The 17335-nt window shown below is 34.8% G+C and overlaps 1 protein-coding gene across 13 annotated transcripts in view; it reads left to right on the forward strand.

The window, feature by feature from the left end:
* ndst1b (N-deacetylase/N-sulfotransferase (heparan glucosaminyl) 1b) overlaps window positions 1–17335 on the forward strand; it is a 194386-nt gene that overhangs the window by 143354 nt on the left and 33697 nt on the right. For all 13 annotated transcript variants that reach the window (XR_012396580.1, XM_073934933.1, XM_068215924.2 and 10 more), the window contains 2 exon segments: window positions 4012–4197; window positions 8252–8380. Coding sequence is in view for 12 of the 13 variants with exons in the window: in XM_073934933.1 (XP_073791034.1) it covers window positions 4012–4197; window positions 8252–8380 (315 nt within the window). In the remaining variant the exon portion in view is untranslated.

Here is a 17335-nt window from a genome sequence, read left to right on the forward strand (position 1 = left end):
TTTGGAGCGTAACAAATTTCTTTTGCGGAATTTATTGAAAGAAAAAGCTCAAGAAAAACTTGTCCGTGCAAGATTTACGACTTTTAATAATATGGATGCCCCTACGTCTTTTTTTTTCGGCATGGAGAAGAAGGTTGTAGATAAGAAGATTTTAAGCTGTTTAAAACGTCCAGATGGAAAAAGGATTATTGATGCTCATGGAATCATTTCACACGCTTTGTCCTTTTATGAGGAATTGTACAGTGCTGAACCATGCAATGAAGAAATGGCTGATGTTCTCCTTCAAGATTTACCACATTTTTCAGATCAAGAGAAATCCATGATGGATAAATTATTGACTTTTGATGAACTCTCTACAGCTGTTCAGGAGATGTCTTCGGGCAAAACACCAGGACTAGATGGACTTAATACAGAATTTTACAAACAGTTTTGGCCGATTATTGGAGAAGATTTGTTTGCTGTTTTTATGGAGAGCTTAAAAAGGGGCACACTTCCTATGAGCCTTCGCAGAGCTGTAGTCACTCTTTTACCAAAAAAAGGTGATCTTGAAGACATCAGATGCTGGCGTCCAGTCTCCCTACTAGGAGTTGATTACAAGATACTTTCAAAGTGTCTTACGAACAGAATTAAACTTTACATTTCCTCAATAATTCATGCAGATCAATCATACTGCATTCCAAGAAGGTCTATTTTTGATAACATTTTTTTGATTCGGGACTTAATTTCTTTTGCTAAATTACACAATCTCGATGTTGGTTTTCTTTCTTTGGACCAAGAGAAAGCATTTGATCGGGTAGATCATGAATTTCTGTTTAAGTGCCTTAAGGCATTTGGTTTCGGGCCATCTATTATTGCCCATATAAGACTCTTGTACACGGACATACACAGTATGCTAAAAATTAATGGCACTTTAACAAGATCCTTCAGAGTGAGTAGAGGCATACGGCAGGGGTGTGGCCTCTCAGGAATTCTGTATGCCATTTCAATTGAACCTTTACTGATTGCACTAAGAAGTAAGTTGAGTGGTATATCAACAGCTTGCTCATCCCCCTTGGAACTAGCAACAATCAAACTCGCAGCTTATGCAGATGATGTGACTGTTATCATCAGATCAACTCAGGATGTCAAGGACCTGAGTGCTACTCTGGAGGTTTATCAAAAAGCCTCCTCCTCTCGAATTAACTGGGAAAAATGTGCTTCCTATTTGATAGGAGAATGGGACGATAGAGACCACCCAGTACTCCCCCAGAACTGTTTGTGGAGTCGGGAAGGGTTTAAAGTGCTAGGTGTTTTTCTTGGGACTGATCATTATATTCAGAGGAACTGGGATGGTATTTTGAAAAAGTTGTTGGACGTTTGCAAAGGTGGAAATGGATTCTCCCACAATTATCTTATAGAGGAAGAGTGCTTATAATTAACAACTTGGCAGCTTCTTTGTTGTGGCACCGCTTAAATGTACTTGAACCACCAAAAGACTTGCTGCAGCGACTACAGAAGATTTTTGTAGATTTTTTTTGGGATGGATACCATTGGCTTCCCCCTGCAATCCTTTACTTGCCAGTTAATGAGGGGGGCCAAGGAGTAATTGATTTGGTAGCTAAGGTTAAAGCTATGAGGCTAAATGCAGTCCAAAACCTACTCTACTCTGTAGATGCTAGACCTTGGGTGTCTTTTGGTCGGGCTCTGCTCAGGTCTTTTGGTGGTTTTGGCCTTGATAGACATCTGTTTCTGTTGTCTTCTTATGATGGACATTTTTCAACTGATTTAAAATTTTACACTTCTGTGCTAAACATTTGGAAAGGGTTTAAACTGATTAGACATGAAAACAATCATTTTGGTCTTGAAGAACCACTTTTTAATAACTCACTTTTAGAAGTAAATGTTTGCACATACAATACAACTGTTAAAACTTTTATGGAGAAGAAATTGATCAAAGTTTCTGACTTGATAAATACTTCAACTAAAACTTGGAAGTCAGAGGTTGACATTTGCAGTCAGGCCGGCTTCAGATCTGTTAGAATGGTAAAGCAGCTCATTGGTGGGGTGAAAGCCGCTTTTCCCTCTACACTTCTTCTGTTTGTCAACTGTTTCTTGTCTGGAGGTCCTTCTAAAGTACCTTTTCCTAAGTTATTTGTGTCTCCCAAGTGCTGTGTTGACGATGATTGGAAAGAAAAACTTCTGAAATTTAACAACTTACAAGAAATTGACTTTCAGGTGGCAGGAAAGAGAGATCTCTATCAGATTTGTGTTAAAATAGCTTATTTTGAGCAGATCAAAGACAGAGCTGATACAAAGTGGAGAAGATTTTTAACCGTCCCTGCTGAACTTCCTCCCTCTTGGAGGCTTTTTTATAAAGGTCCTCTGTGCCTAAACGATCTGGAGATTTGCAGTGGAGATTATTACATTGTGCATTGCCCACTAATTCTCACACTTCTAAATTCAACCCAAACGTTTCCCCGTCATGCAACTTCTGTTCCTTGCCGGAATCTGTTGTTCATGCTTTCACTGAGTGCTACAGATTGGATCCAGTATTCACTTTATTAAAAGTCATACTACTGAACTTAGGTTTTGTTTTTACCAAAACACTTTTTGTTTTTGGGTGTAAATACTCAAGAGTGCACAGACAAAAGTGTACGGTAGCAAATTTCACAATTGGACAAGCTAAATTAGCCATCTGGAAATCATGTAGACTAGCTGCTGAGGGGCGAAATGTAAATCTTCTTCAACTTTTCTTAGCCTTGGTGGAATCCAGAATAAGAACAGAACATCGATTCTTTCAAATGACAAATAACTTGCTTGAGTTTGAGTTCAAATGGTGTGTTAATGGGGCCTTAGTGTCAATTTGTGAGGATGGGAAAATAATATTTAATTGGTGATAAATGATTAATTTTTTGTGTAATTATTTATTTTTGTGTATAGCTTATTATTATATATATTTTTTATTTTATTTATGTATATATATTTAGATTTTTGTTTTTCCACCTCTTTTGTCTCCTGAACATGTTTCAGTGTGACTTCGTGTGAGGTGAAATGTAATTTTTGGTTTTAGATGTTTTAATAAAGTGTGTGTCAAAGTCAAAGTCTCTCTCTCTCTCTCTCTCTCTCTCTCTCTCTCTCTCTCTCTCTCTCTCTCTCTCTCTCTCTCTCTCTCTCTCTCTCTCTCTCTCTCTCTCTCTCTCTCTCTCTCTCTCTCTCTCTCTCTCTCTCTCTCTCTCTCTCTCTCTCTCTCTCTCTCTCTCTCTCTCTCTCTCTCTCTCTCTCTTACACACACACACATGTAGGTATTCACCACGCGCAAGTTAATGCCAGATCCGGCTTAAATTAAGCACTGACCCAAAATGAATTATATTTCATAAACAACTATACAGACATACATCAGAATTCTGAGTAAGTGACCATCGAAGGAGTGCTCTCAGCGGGCCACTGAAGTGCTGAAAGTACCATCTCTGAAATCATCAAAACACATTTTCAAATAGGTGCTGCCTTATAAATAAAATGCGTATTTGCATTCTCACCTAAGAAAATATAAAAAATACATTGTGGTCCAACAGCCGCAGTATTTGTCAACTCAAAATATAGTGAGTTTAATCCTTTGCTTTGCACTAGCATCAGGCAGAGTGATACAAACGGTGAAAAGGCTGGAATGATTCTCATTACAGTAGAACATACCACATCTGTCAGCCAATCAGATTCATGAACCAGAAAGAAGTGCATGCCATTTGAGCAAATATTCCATTGAGGCCCTATTGAGGACTCTGTGACCTTTTACAACAAAAAGATTACCAAGATATAATGAGCAATAGCTTCCTCAGAAGGTTTTAAATGCAGAAATTTGAAAGGAAAGGTATAATCAATTTTAATGTAAACAAAACCATTTATTTAAGTATTTTCAATCCGTGATGTACTTACTTTTAGTACGTTAAAGTATGGTCATTGGGAGAAAGTTCTGAACAATTAGTGATCCATATGCCAAATTTTTTTTTTAAATTTATGTGTTTGCTGTTCATTTAGGAGCATGGCATTCCTACAAACATGGGCTATGCAGTGGCTCCCCATCACTCTGGAGTGTATCCTATCCATCTGCAGCTGTACGAGGCCTGGAAGAAAGTGTGGGGCATCAAAGTGACCAGTACAGAGGAGTATCCGCACCTCAAACCTGCACGCTTCCGCAGGGGCTTTGTACACAGTGGCATTAGTGTAAGACGGCCAACCGTGTTCACGAGATGTTGTATTTTCACTGTCATATATGACACATAATTAATATTGTCATTTATATGAAGTAAATGGTTAAGCATTTTTTAAGCATTTCTTATTTTTTTGGTTTGTTTGTTTTCCATGGACCTCTTGTTATTAAAAAAATATATTTATTGCATTTTATATATATATATATATATATATATATATATATATATATATATATATATATATATATATATATATATATATATATATATATAATGCAATAAATAATTTTTTTAATAAAAGGAGGTCCATGGAAAACAAACAAACCAAAAAAAAATGCTTAATTTGAAACAGACACACCATAGGACAGTTCTTTTGAGATTTGGCTCAAATATATATATTTGAGGCAAATTATGTTACTGCATTATTCCCAAATTTTATATATATATATATATATATATATATATATATATATATATATATATATATATATATATATATATATATATATATATATATGTATGTATGTATGTATGTATGTGTATATATTTATTTATTTATATACACACACACACACACACACACACACACACACACACACACACATATATATATATATATATATATATATATATATATATATATATATATATATATATATATATATATATATATACACACATAAATATTTTGGCAATAATGCAGTAGCATAATTTGCCTCAAACATATATATTTGAGCCAAATCTCAAAACTGTCCTATGGTGTGTTTCAAGCATAGTTCAGTAAATGACTGCTTTTATTAATTAAAGTAAATCATAAAGTCATTAAATACAACAAATACCTCAGGCCTAATTTTACATCCATATATTTCTAAAAACATAGCAAATCTATGTTTTCACACCAAACGACGAAAACCATGTTGTTTGGTGTGAAACTACAGTATATGCTGATTTTAAAACAGCAGTTCTACAGAAAGCTTTAATTAGTTGAGGGACCCTATTTAAGATCATGTTACTGAAGCCCCTTCTAAGGCCCATTACATGCAAATGTTAAGACTTTGTCTCAGATTTTTTTTCCATATTTAACTAGACACCTTTTCTATTGAAAATGTCCAACAAGTCATGGAGAAAAATCTAAATTATTCAGATTTTCATACAAAATAAAGAGAACTAATTAACAGGTTATCCGCAGGGTCTTGAGTCTTAAAACGTCTTAAGTTCCAAAAAGTAAGTTTTAGGCCTTAAAAAAAACTTACAATCACTGAAATATTGTGTTCTAAGGCTTAAATGATTGTAAACAGGTCTTAATTTCACTATGTCCATGTAAAACTACCCTGTCGGACCAACACGCATCCAATCACTAACATTCCATCTCAATAAAAGTTTAAACATAAGTAAAACTTTTATTTACCACTGAAATATTATGTTATAAGGCTTAAATAATTGTAAATAGGTCTTCATTTTCCTATGTCCATGTAAAACTACACAATTGGGCCAACACGCATCCAACCACTAACATTCTATGTCAATAAAAGTTTTACCAAAAGTTTATTTATTAACACTATTTACCAATACGTTTTAATTATCTTCCTTACAATAACGGGTTTTTTATGTTTTAACTGGGCTATTAGAAAAAAATCCTTAGTGTTTAGCCTTGTGTAAGTCTGAAATTTAATTTATAAGGGGCTTAAAAAGGTCTTAAAGGGCACCTATGATGAAAATCATCTTTTGGGAGCTGTTTGGACATAACTGTGTGTAGGTACAGTATAGTGTGTCCACAGTCATATTGGGGTGATATAAAGACTATATACTTTTTTTTTTTTTATTTCCTGGCGTTAAAATAGGATCCAAACCCCTCCCATTTTGAGGCCGACTGCAGCATGATGTAGGAGTGCAGTTTTCCCACCGGCAATTGATTAACAGCCACGTATTAACACGTCTCCGTTGTAACATGTATAATAATATTAACAAGGCAGGAAATGCGCAAAGCAACTAGGATTAAAAGATTTGTTAAGCTTTGTGATCATCAATCAGCATCAAATGTGATTAAGAATGACTTTGACAAGTTTAAAATGTTTTTAAAACAGTGTATGTTTGTAATGAGTTTTTAATAATTTAGTAATTTTACCATTTTTACTTTATCAACACAGCCGCATGTTACCAAAAACATTTTTTTTTCCAAATACCGCTGCACTAAGGCTCCAAATTCTGTGTGAATAAAAACATCTTGTATTTTTATTCAGACTTTATGGTTGTATTCTTAAATGGTAGCATGTTGAATTCTTTTTCCGACTGGAATAGAACAATAAACCCCAGGCTATGTTGTGTTCGGTTTGAGCTTTGAGTCCCAGCAGGGGGTTAAGGGCAAACTGTTTGTGAAAGTACAGTTTTATTTTTTTACTTCTTTTTTTTTTTATCAGTTGTGCATTGCTTCAGGGGACGATGTAAAGAGTATGACAAAAGCTCGCTGAATCATGACAGAGCGCTTTGTGTGTGTGTGTGTGTGTGTGTGTGTAAGAATGCATTTCAACTGGCCACCATAGGCTGACAAAAAACATCTTGGGAATCATAAACTACATCTATAATATTATTATTATTATTTTTTTTTAAACACACCATCTAACACACATTACCATGTAACATTTCCTGAGGCTGACATACAGCTATTTCCCAACGCTCATATCAAGTAAGGACAAACATGCATGAGGAAACAGACGTGTGGTATAAGCATTCATGACATGCTACTATTAGCTCCATTCAACCATCACTTGATGTCTAATTAGATCATGCATTCAGATGCACGGGCCACAATGCTGGGTTTGCTGTTCTCTAAGAGCACAAACATTCCTTCAGTTCATTATTTGTGAGCTCTTGCGGGACATCCTCCAGTTATTGTCCTTCAATTTTCAGCACTGAGGTCATACAGTCATGCAGTTCCCATTGCAGACAAAAGTGACTCTCAGATGAGATTACGTGTTGTTATGGGTGACCAAACGCAATATGTTTTTGGGTTTTCACATATGCAGCTGTGAATTCCCATATATCAAATAATATCAAAAAAGGACGTTTTCTGCAGAGCTTTTATTAAATCATTAAGCTTACAAGAACTTCTTAACCCTTTTAAAATCTGCGTAGAAGTTAATTTTGTGTTTTTTTTATTTGTTGTCTTAAAAAAATCTTTATTTCTTCAGTTCAGTTTCTTCAATAAAATTGTAATACAGAACCAAATTATGTTGCATCAGACCAAACAAGAACATAAAAAACATCAATATACAAACACTATAAAATCCTAACATAATAAAAAAGCTTTTATAGTTTCATAAATATATAACAAATATAGTTGTATAAAACATATCCCAATTTAAAAAATCTCTGAAGAGAATAACTTAATACTTAAATACCTATTTCACCATTTGTTATAATAGTTGTAATATTCACAATCTATGCTAGTTCAACTCTTTATTGATTTATTTTTTCATTCTAGCTATCAATAGTGTTGGTATTATTCAAAAGTCCTGTAAAGACAGAATAAAAACTATCACGAAACTGCACTGATTTGTTCCTCAGGCTTCTGTAACGCCTGCCTGATGGCACGAGCATATATCCCAGTTTTCAAGTCTAGGGTAAGAGTATAATGTCAAATCTTCCAAGACATTTAATAAAACTTCCCAAAAATGTTCAATCTTAGGACATTGATAAAAGGGCATGATTGTATGTACCAAAGAAGCTAGTTTAATCAACTAATAGGTTGCTAATATGTCAGTGTTTCTCAACCACGTTCCACAACCACCAGCACTGCATGATTTGTATGTCTCCTTTGTCTGTCACACCCATTTCAGGTCTTTCAGTCTTTGCTAATGAGCTGATAATCTGAATTAGGTGTGTTTGTTAAGGAGACTTAGAAAATGTGCAGAGCTGTGGTCCTCAAGGAATGCGGTTGAGACACACTGGCATGTCTTTTTTATATATTGTAAAAGGCAATAGTCAGTCACAGATATGTATATTGTATATTATTTTCCCCCCAAATGTTGTTGAATTACACACTGAAAGGAACTGTTTGTGTGTTTCAGGTTTTACCCAGACAGACTTGTGGTCTCTTTACTCACACCATCTTCTACAATGAATATCCTGGAGGCTCTAAAGAATTGGACAAACTCATATATGGAGGAGAGCTTTTTCTCACTGTGCTACTTAACCCAGTGAGTGGGTTTTTTTTATTGCATGTTAATCAGTGTGTAAAGGAGGTTTCTTAAAAAGGTCTTAAATTAGAGAAGAAAGTCTTAAATTCATAAAGTTGAATCAGTAAACGAATTAAGGTTTTTTTGTTTGTTTTTTGTAAAACTGAACAAGATTAATTGAATTTATGCTTCAAACAACAATAGCTTTGATCGGTTGCTTCCCAAAGATTTACGTTTATAGAAAATGTTGATGATTTGTTTTTTCTCTTTAAATTACTCTTCAGTGCTTCCCACACATAGACTTTACTTATATACAGGTATATTTAATCCAGCCACGTGTCACTTTTTTTTTTTTTTTACTATTATTATCACCCTTTGACTGGGGATGGACCGATATATATTTTTTTGGAACCGATTCGATCTCAATACCAAAATTCGGACTATCGACCGATACAGATCTAATCCCGTTACTGTGTCTTTTTTGTTTGTTTGTTTTTTAAACATAATACAGTTTCTATAGTTCGGTGATAAACTCAAATAATAAATCTTCTTTAGTAAAAATAACACACCTACAGGCCTACTGTATATGACAGACGACACAATCTAACTAAAAACATGATTCTTGCTATAAAATATAGACTACATTGTTTGAGCATTCGTTATGACATTGAAAAGATCTGTTGTGGTCCAGCTTTTGTTTCCTTTTTTAAAAATTAATTTTTTTCTTTGAAATCTGTAATAAGCTAAAACAATTGATGCTTATCGTGGATAAAATAACTGGCCTTTTAGCAAAGCCTAATATTTTCCTTAAACTAAACAGTCTGAGAACAGTTTTACTTAATAAACTTTCCCTCGCCTAAACTTGTCATGAGTGAGACGGACTAACTGAAAGCATGTCTGAAAAATAATTTTTTGTCTGAAAAAACTTTTTGAAACTTATTTCGTTTGGTATAAATTGTTGGTTATTTTAATATATTTTTGTTGGTCAGTTATCTACAAAATAAATGAGAAGATTTAAGGTGAAGTTCAAAACAAGGTCAGCGCACAAACTGACAAACGGGTCTGTTTAATAAAATATTAATATAAATAAAATTAAAGTGAAATATTCACAGTTTTAAGAGTAGCCTATATTAGGGTAAATCATTTTCTGTTACTGACAATCCGTATTACACCGGTCAGTTTCACATTAATTAATTTAATCAACTACTTTGACCACAATGAGCCAGGCTTCACAATCTTTTACTGCACTTAAAGTATTCACCTCGAAAGAATAAACTGGGAGGATGAGCGAACAAACTTATTGTGAGAATAATTTTACGGAGTGTCGCACTTTGCCTATGAGCAGCCGGTGCACGAATAAAGCGTCACTGAGACACAGGCGCAGGCCTCCGGTATCTGCGAGCACTTCCAAAACAGCAGCCCAAAGGGAAGAAATCAGTGCGTTTAGGATCTGTCTAATGTATTATTAAGCCTTTTTTAATTCAAAATTCCAGGTAGGCCTGGAGGTGTGAAGAGCAGGTAATAACCCTCTTTACTCCAGTGTTGTAAATGCTATCTGCTGGTCTACAGAAAATTAGCCTTGGAGTTTTTCGTGTTGTCATAAACGAGACACACAGTTTGAATGTTTGAAGTTTGAATGAACGGAGAATGATTGACAGGCACAGTGGAGGGAAGCGTTGAACTGAACATGAATTTAGGCACTTGAGTACTCATCTGTACTTCACATTAAACTGTAAAATGGCTTCAGATCCTTTGGGATATAGTAGCCCTACATGACAACTTTCTAGGGACTTATAATTGGCTTTTGTTGGCTGATAAATTACACTGAATATAGCACACACGCAAGATCGGATTTGCATCGGTACCAGCTGGCCGATACTTAATCCAGCAAAAAAATGCGGTATCGAACCCATATCCAATCCAAGTATCGGGATCGGTGCATCCCTACCTATTACTTTTTTGTATCTGCCCAATATAATCTTATTTAAATAATCTACACTTTTTATTCTTGTAATTATTAGAGATATTGTTTGTCTTCATTTCTTTATTTTATTCATTTCTCATTTGCTTTATATTTTATTAATTGGATGATGTCAATATATTACATGTTTTATACATCTAAAATGCTTTACCAATATTGGCATGACATTTTGTACAGAAAAGCCACCTGAACATGAATGAGAGATAGAGAGAAGCAGATCTTACCTGTCTGCACATGGCTCCTGAATAGCATAAAAGTAAGAAAAACAGCGGATTTTTGTATTAATTTCAACAGTCTTTTTATAACTTTAACCCATTGAAAAGAAACTGTTATAACAGTGGCATAATAAATGGAAATACTAGTGTTGGGGTACTCGAACTTGGACTCGGACTCGAGTCCGGACTCGAGTACAGTTTTGATTGGACTCGGACTTGGGTAAACTTTTACTCGGACATTTTGGATTCGGAAAATATCACGAGTCCAGTCGAGTCCACATCATTAACAACACAAATTAAGATATTAAAAATTAATAAATAACAGCATGAAACTATAACAAGAGTTTAGCGAAATCTCTGGCTGCATGCCAGCTTTTATTTACGGCACCGCAGCAGACCTGCAGGTAGCAGCAGCAGCACGTCATCACCTTAAACGTGTAACCAGAAATGCTGTTCAAGCATTTCAAGAGAATTGTGCTTTATTTTGACTTGATAGCGTGTTAAAATGAATATAAAAACATCTGCATTCTCTTTCTTTCCATTAAAGCTGTGCGTCGATCGTCACAACTTCTAAATCAGTATAGTCTGCATGCTGACTGACGGACACCTTCCGTAGCCTATAATAAAGTCATCCCAGATCCCAGATCAGCTTCTGATTTTGGGAGGGAGGGTTAGGAGAGTATAAAGAGTGTGTAAAATTACAGGAATAAAATGATGGGATAGCAAAAATTTTGTAATAATGGTGCTTGGAGTTGCATATTATATTAAGTCAATATAAGCACAAATGGATTTAATATAGAGGTATATTCAAATCCAGTCAACATTCAGAATGAATAATCACTGGACTAAGTCCACAAATTCAAGCAATATTATAATCTTCTTAAAGATAGAATGATGTTTGTGTAAAAATTAATGTTCAGGTAATATTTTGATGAGAGACATTGGAGGGATTAAGTGTGCCTGTGTCCACAATGTGAGTCTTATGTGTGAGAATAAACCTTACTGATTGTGAGCAGCAGTATATATCTGCCCTACATGTTGAATATGCAAAAGACAATCTGATAATGGCACATTTCTGATTTGAAAATTGTCTATTTATATGAAGTCAATGACAGAGTGCAAGAATATGTGTATAACAAAATTAATCATCTCAAAATTTCATTTAGAAATTATTTAGAATTATGCATAGTTGTATGCTGATGTCATCATTGTCTTCTGAACTGATGACCAGGACCATCACCTATCCTCAAAAGCCCCCCCACCATACATTTATTTATAATAATTTTTAATAAATAAATATATTAAAATATTTAGATTTATTTTAATTAAATAAAAGTATTATTATTGTTATTATTATACAATTAATATTCTAAATAAAAAACTGAAATTTGTCCTAAATGTAACTGGAACACAACGACACAACTGGAGTGATATACTAAGATCATTTAAAAAGTCTTTTGCAAGAATATTAATTTAATTTGACAATTCCATAAGATACAAAAAATATGTTTTATAGAATTATCTGTGGGCTGCACGGTAGCGCAGTGGGTAGCACTGTGACCTCACAGCAAGAAGGTCGCTTGTTCGAGCCACGGCTTGGTCAGTTGGTGTTTCTGTGTGGAGTTTGGATGTTCTCCCCGTGTTGGCGTGTGTTTCCTCCGGGTGCTCTGGTTTCCCCCACAGTCCAAACACATGCGCTATAGGGGAATTGATCAACTAAATTGGCTGTAGTGTATGAGTGTGTATGGATGTTTCCCAGTATTGGGTTGCAGCTGGAAAGGCATCCACTGTGTAAAACATATGCTGGTTAAGATGGTGGTTCATTCCACTGTGGCGACCCCTGGTTAATAAAGGGACAAAGTCGAAAGGAAAATGAATGAATGAATAAATGAATGAGAATTAATTGTCTTTTTAGACCTGAATTGTGAACTGTTTTAGGCCTAATCTTACCTCCCTGACTCTTCATCCCTCCTTTCTGCTTCATAGCATGTTTAGATAAAATAAGATCATCATCATATTGTTTTAATTTTAGTTTTGTCCACTTGCAAAACTCACTGTGCGACACTTCAGCATGAAAGGGGGTTACACAGGTTTCACGATGCATAATGGCTGCATATTATGTCATCGTGTCCCACAGTTGCAAAAACTTCTTTCTGAGTATTTTGAATGTACACTTGCTTTATTTAAAATGAAAGAATGTCCAAGACAAAGCTAATACGTTTATTTTGAGTATATGTACACTAGCAGTGGAAATTACAAAAATTCACCTGAAATCTTGCCTAGGGCTCCAAATTGGTTAGGGCCGGGCCTAATCATGATCAAGCTGGATAATCGCATGCGCGCGCCTGCTTTAACACACTGCAGCAAAGCGATCATTTGAATGGATGAAAATGTCAGCCTAACGGAAAAAAAACTTGAAGAGAATAGACAGTTCAAAGTTGAATGAACTGATAAGTATGTGTTTATTTTTTGCCACAAGCCAGCTCGAATCAGTGACCTTCCTGCTGTGATGCGATTGTGCTACCCACTGCGCCACCATGCTGCCTCTGTGCATCTTATGAATGTTTATTAAAAACAAGTTATGTAATATCAATTGTTTCATACACTTGACTTAAATAAAAATTCAGATTTGGACCTTTTAATGTAGAAATTGAGAACCCCTGTATTAGGCTATCACTAACAGGGTAACTGTAATTCCCTGTTAAAAGAAGAGTCGGATGGTCTTTCTTTGCTGAACCTTTATGTTCTGTGCAGATCTGGGTCAGTTGCCATGAATATGGTTTCATTTACTGGGGCTGATAACAGAGTTCTCTGGAATTAATGTTAATAAAAATGCATTGTTTCCTAGGTAATGCAAGCGTAATTTTAACAAGACATGTGAGAAAGTGGCATGAGAATAATGTCAAACGTGTGACTCTTGTAAAATAATAAAAGTTCTACATATATCCTCCTATTTTCATTTTATTTTGAAGCAAGCTAACAAAAAATACAAGGCACTTTGTAAAAATGTATCAATAGCTTAAAATATTAATTTAACAGTTTAATTGCTATTTAAAAATTGTATTTGATTAATTATTATTATTATTATTTTAATTATTATTATTATTAGTAGTAGTAGTAGTAGTAGTATTTAGCACTATTACCTCACAGCAAGATGATCAATGGTTTGAGTACCGACTGGGCCAGGAGTTTTTCTGTGTGGAGTTTGCATGTTCTCCCCGTGTTGATGTGGGTTTCTTCCGGGTGCTTTGGTTTCCCCCACAGTCCAAACACATGCGCTATAGGGGGATTAAATTTACTAAAATGGTCGTGGTGTGTGATTATGTGTGTGAATGAGAGTGAATGGGTTGCGGCTGGAAGGGTATCCACTGCCTAAAACAGGGGTTTTCAGATGGCGCTAGGGGGGCCGCAAAAATTTTTTAGATGAAGGGGTAGAAGGGGTAATCAATGGGCCCACATGGATGAATTTTGTGTCCTGCATCATTCTGAAGGTTAATATATTTTTTATTATAATTTGAGCTCAAAAGTACTGCAAAAATTAAGCTTTATGCTTATGTCATTTAAATGCAGTTGACACTTTCGTGAAACAGGAAAAGAAGCGCACCGCCGCGCCTCTGTGCACGGGGACTTTTATTGAATAAGCGCTTCTGGCCGGCCGCTTCCTGTGATTTTTGCCGCTTGTCTGCTGCACTTGACGGCGTTTACCTTTCACTTACGCTTACCTCTTTTACGCTAAACAACTAAATGAATGCTCAGGCCTATTTACTGACAATATTTGAGTTAAAATACATGATCATTAAGAACATAATTAGTGGCTGAAATCACTTCCCTGTATATGGCTTGCGTTCCTAAGTAATCGATCAGCTGGGTGCTGCGGAGTGCGCGCCTCTCTGTGCAGTCTTCACTCATTGGGAACAAATAGCATTTTAAAGACACGCCACAACATTGCACCTCGTCCACAGTGCGACAGGCTTTACACTTTGCATTGTACAAATATCAGACGGTCCTCTTTGCAGCATGGCAAACAAACATATTAAAATTGTAAAGCAAAAAGTGCTGCAATAACAATGAATGGAGCTGTCATCACATCAGCGAGTGCTCAGAGTTTCACTCCTGTTACACTAATGACAGCTGGATGAGCTCTGCAGTGGACCTCTTACTCACATTGGTTCATAACTGGATGATTAAAAAAAACTAAATTGTATACACCCTGAGTAAAACCACTATAGCCTATAAAAATTATAATGTATCTGTTTGTGTTATGTTATAGGGCTAATTAATTATTAAATATTAAAATGTATTAGTGCTCCATTTTTAATAGAGCTCAACATATCTGATCAAATTTTAATACTCTGAATATAAATGCATTTTTTCAAGATGTTCCACTTTTTCCCATATTTATTTGTGTAACTAATTTAAATGTAATGTTCAGTATTATTATTAATAGAACAAACTGGTGTGAACATTTTAAAGTCAGCAAAGCTTCTAAAATTATGCAAAGTAAAATTTGTGGCTCTTTGAACTTGAATACCCAATTCTAGATTGCATTTAGGAAATTATTTTTTATCAGTGTAAGTCAGGATTGTCGACCTGAGTAAATTATTATGTGCACAAAAAAAAAAGAATAAAAATAAACAAAACACACTGAACCACTACAGCCTCCAACTGTTAACAGGCTGATGAATGACAAAACTCTTTAAAACTTTAAAGCTTTAAATCTTTAGATACATTTAGACTCTCAGCTGTAAAGGTAAATACAGAAGAGTCTAGCTGTGCATAGGCAGAAAAAAAGCATAAAAATGGCATAAAAAAAACTGTGTAAACAAGATGACTCGAACACAAAATATGGCTTGATGGAATCCAGTGAGAGCAGACCACAATAAACACTGCGCATGAAGATTTGATCAATAGATTGAAGCACTGAAACCATGTCAACTCAACTGACATCTTACAAAAATTAATCCAGATAATGAATAATATAAATTTATTGAATAATATATAATAATATAAATCTATTGAATAATACAATTTAAAAAAATTAAGTACAGTTTTTAATTTGAGGGGGTGGCGTCATTTTTATTTTTTGGAGGTCCCTGAAAGAATTTGCCCTACACAAAGGGGCCCTCAGCTGAAAAAGTTTGAAAACCCCTGGCCTAAAACATATGCTGGACTAGTTGGCAGTTCATTCCGCTGTGGTGACCCCTGATGAATAAGGGACTAAGCCAAAAGAAAATTAATAAATGAGTTTTATGACTGTCTGGACTCGGTCCGACTCGACCCCTTTTGGACTCGGACTTGGACTTGTACTCGACTGGTTAAGGACTTGGTCTTGACTTAGACTCGACAAAGGTGGACTCGACCCTAACTCTAGGAAATACTGTTAAAAAGTTGAATTATATTTTGTTTGTATATAGTTCACTATATGATGTGAGTGAAAAGTGTGCTTTAATCTGGCTACCACCACAAGTATATTTCCAACCTATAGGAAGCACTGCTTATTATCCTGGTCTTAAAAAGTCTTAACTCAGTCTTAACTCATAATAATGTATTTATTAATTATGCCTTTTTTACATTTTATTTATATATAATGTGGGTAGATTTCGGTTGTGGCGGGTTAGACAGCCACTCCAGTAGCCACTTTGGCTGGCTAAAGCTCATTTTAAAATTGCCAGTGCTGGCTCATGGTCACAACAGATTAGACTGTTAGTTTATAACCGTTTGTCTATATGCGTACAATTGTGATCTTAGAATCGAGAAACATCACGACTGACAAAAACTGCTTTTGACGCGAGCAAAAGAAAGCAGGTAAATAACAAATGAGAGGATCACGCGCACAGTGAGACAGGCTTTCGTCACTCACTGACGAGGGCTTAACTGTCGCGCGCTCAGATGATTTGATGCACTTGTGTGTGTGTGTGTGTGTGTGTTTATATATATATATATATATATATATATATATATATATATATATATATATATATATGTGTGTGTGTGTGTGTGTGTGTGTGTGTGTGTGTAAATATTGTATGTATATATATATATATATATATATATATATATATATATATATATATATATATATATATATATATATATATGTATGTATGTATATGTATTACATATATGTTAATGATGAATTTTGATTTAATAGATATACCGGATTTCTTATAGCAACCATTCCCTTAAAAACGTTCCTTTTTTTTTTTTATACACGTGCACACTTAATGTGCTCATAATGTGACTTGTAGTAGTGCAATCATTCTTATGTTAAACTGATTTGATTTTAGATATTATGTTTAATATGTGATTTATTCTCCAAATTTATGGCCTCGGTGAGATTTTTTTGTCACCAAGATATGCTTTTAGTCATCAAGGTCACATAAATAAAAGTGAAATTTTTTTTTTCTTTTTTATTATAGAAAACTGAATTCAGTAAATATATTTAAAAAAAACATTAAAACATTAAATTCAAACGTAGATAATGATTAGAAATCAACATATTAGACTCATTTTTGAATGATCTTGTGACACTGAATACTGAAGTAATAATGCTAATGCCAAGTTCAAACTTCATGATTTTCAAAGAAGTCGTATCACATATGTTTTCATACTGCATGACTATCTTGGGGTACTGTTTCGTCACAGATTTTGTTTACACTGCAAGATGGATTGGCAACCAGGGTTTTCACACTGCAAGACTTTCAAATAGGAAGAATCGCTGACAACTTTGTCCAAACTACATCTCGCAACCAAACACAAGCAAGAACTGACATAACATAA

The sequence above is a fragment of the Danio rerio genome, chromosome 21, assembly GCF_049306965.1.
Source record: "Danio rerio strain Tuebingen ecotype United States chromosome 21, GRCz12tu, whole genome shotgun sequence".
Taxonomy (NCBI): Eukaryota; Metazoa; Chordata; class Actinopteri; order Cypriniformes; family Danionidae; genus Danio; species Danio rerio.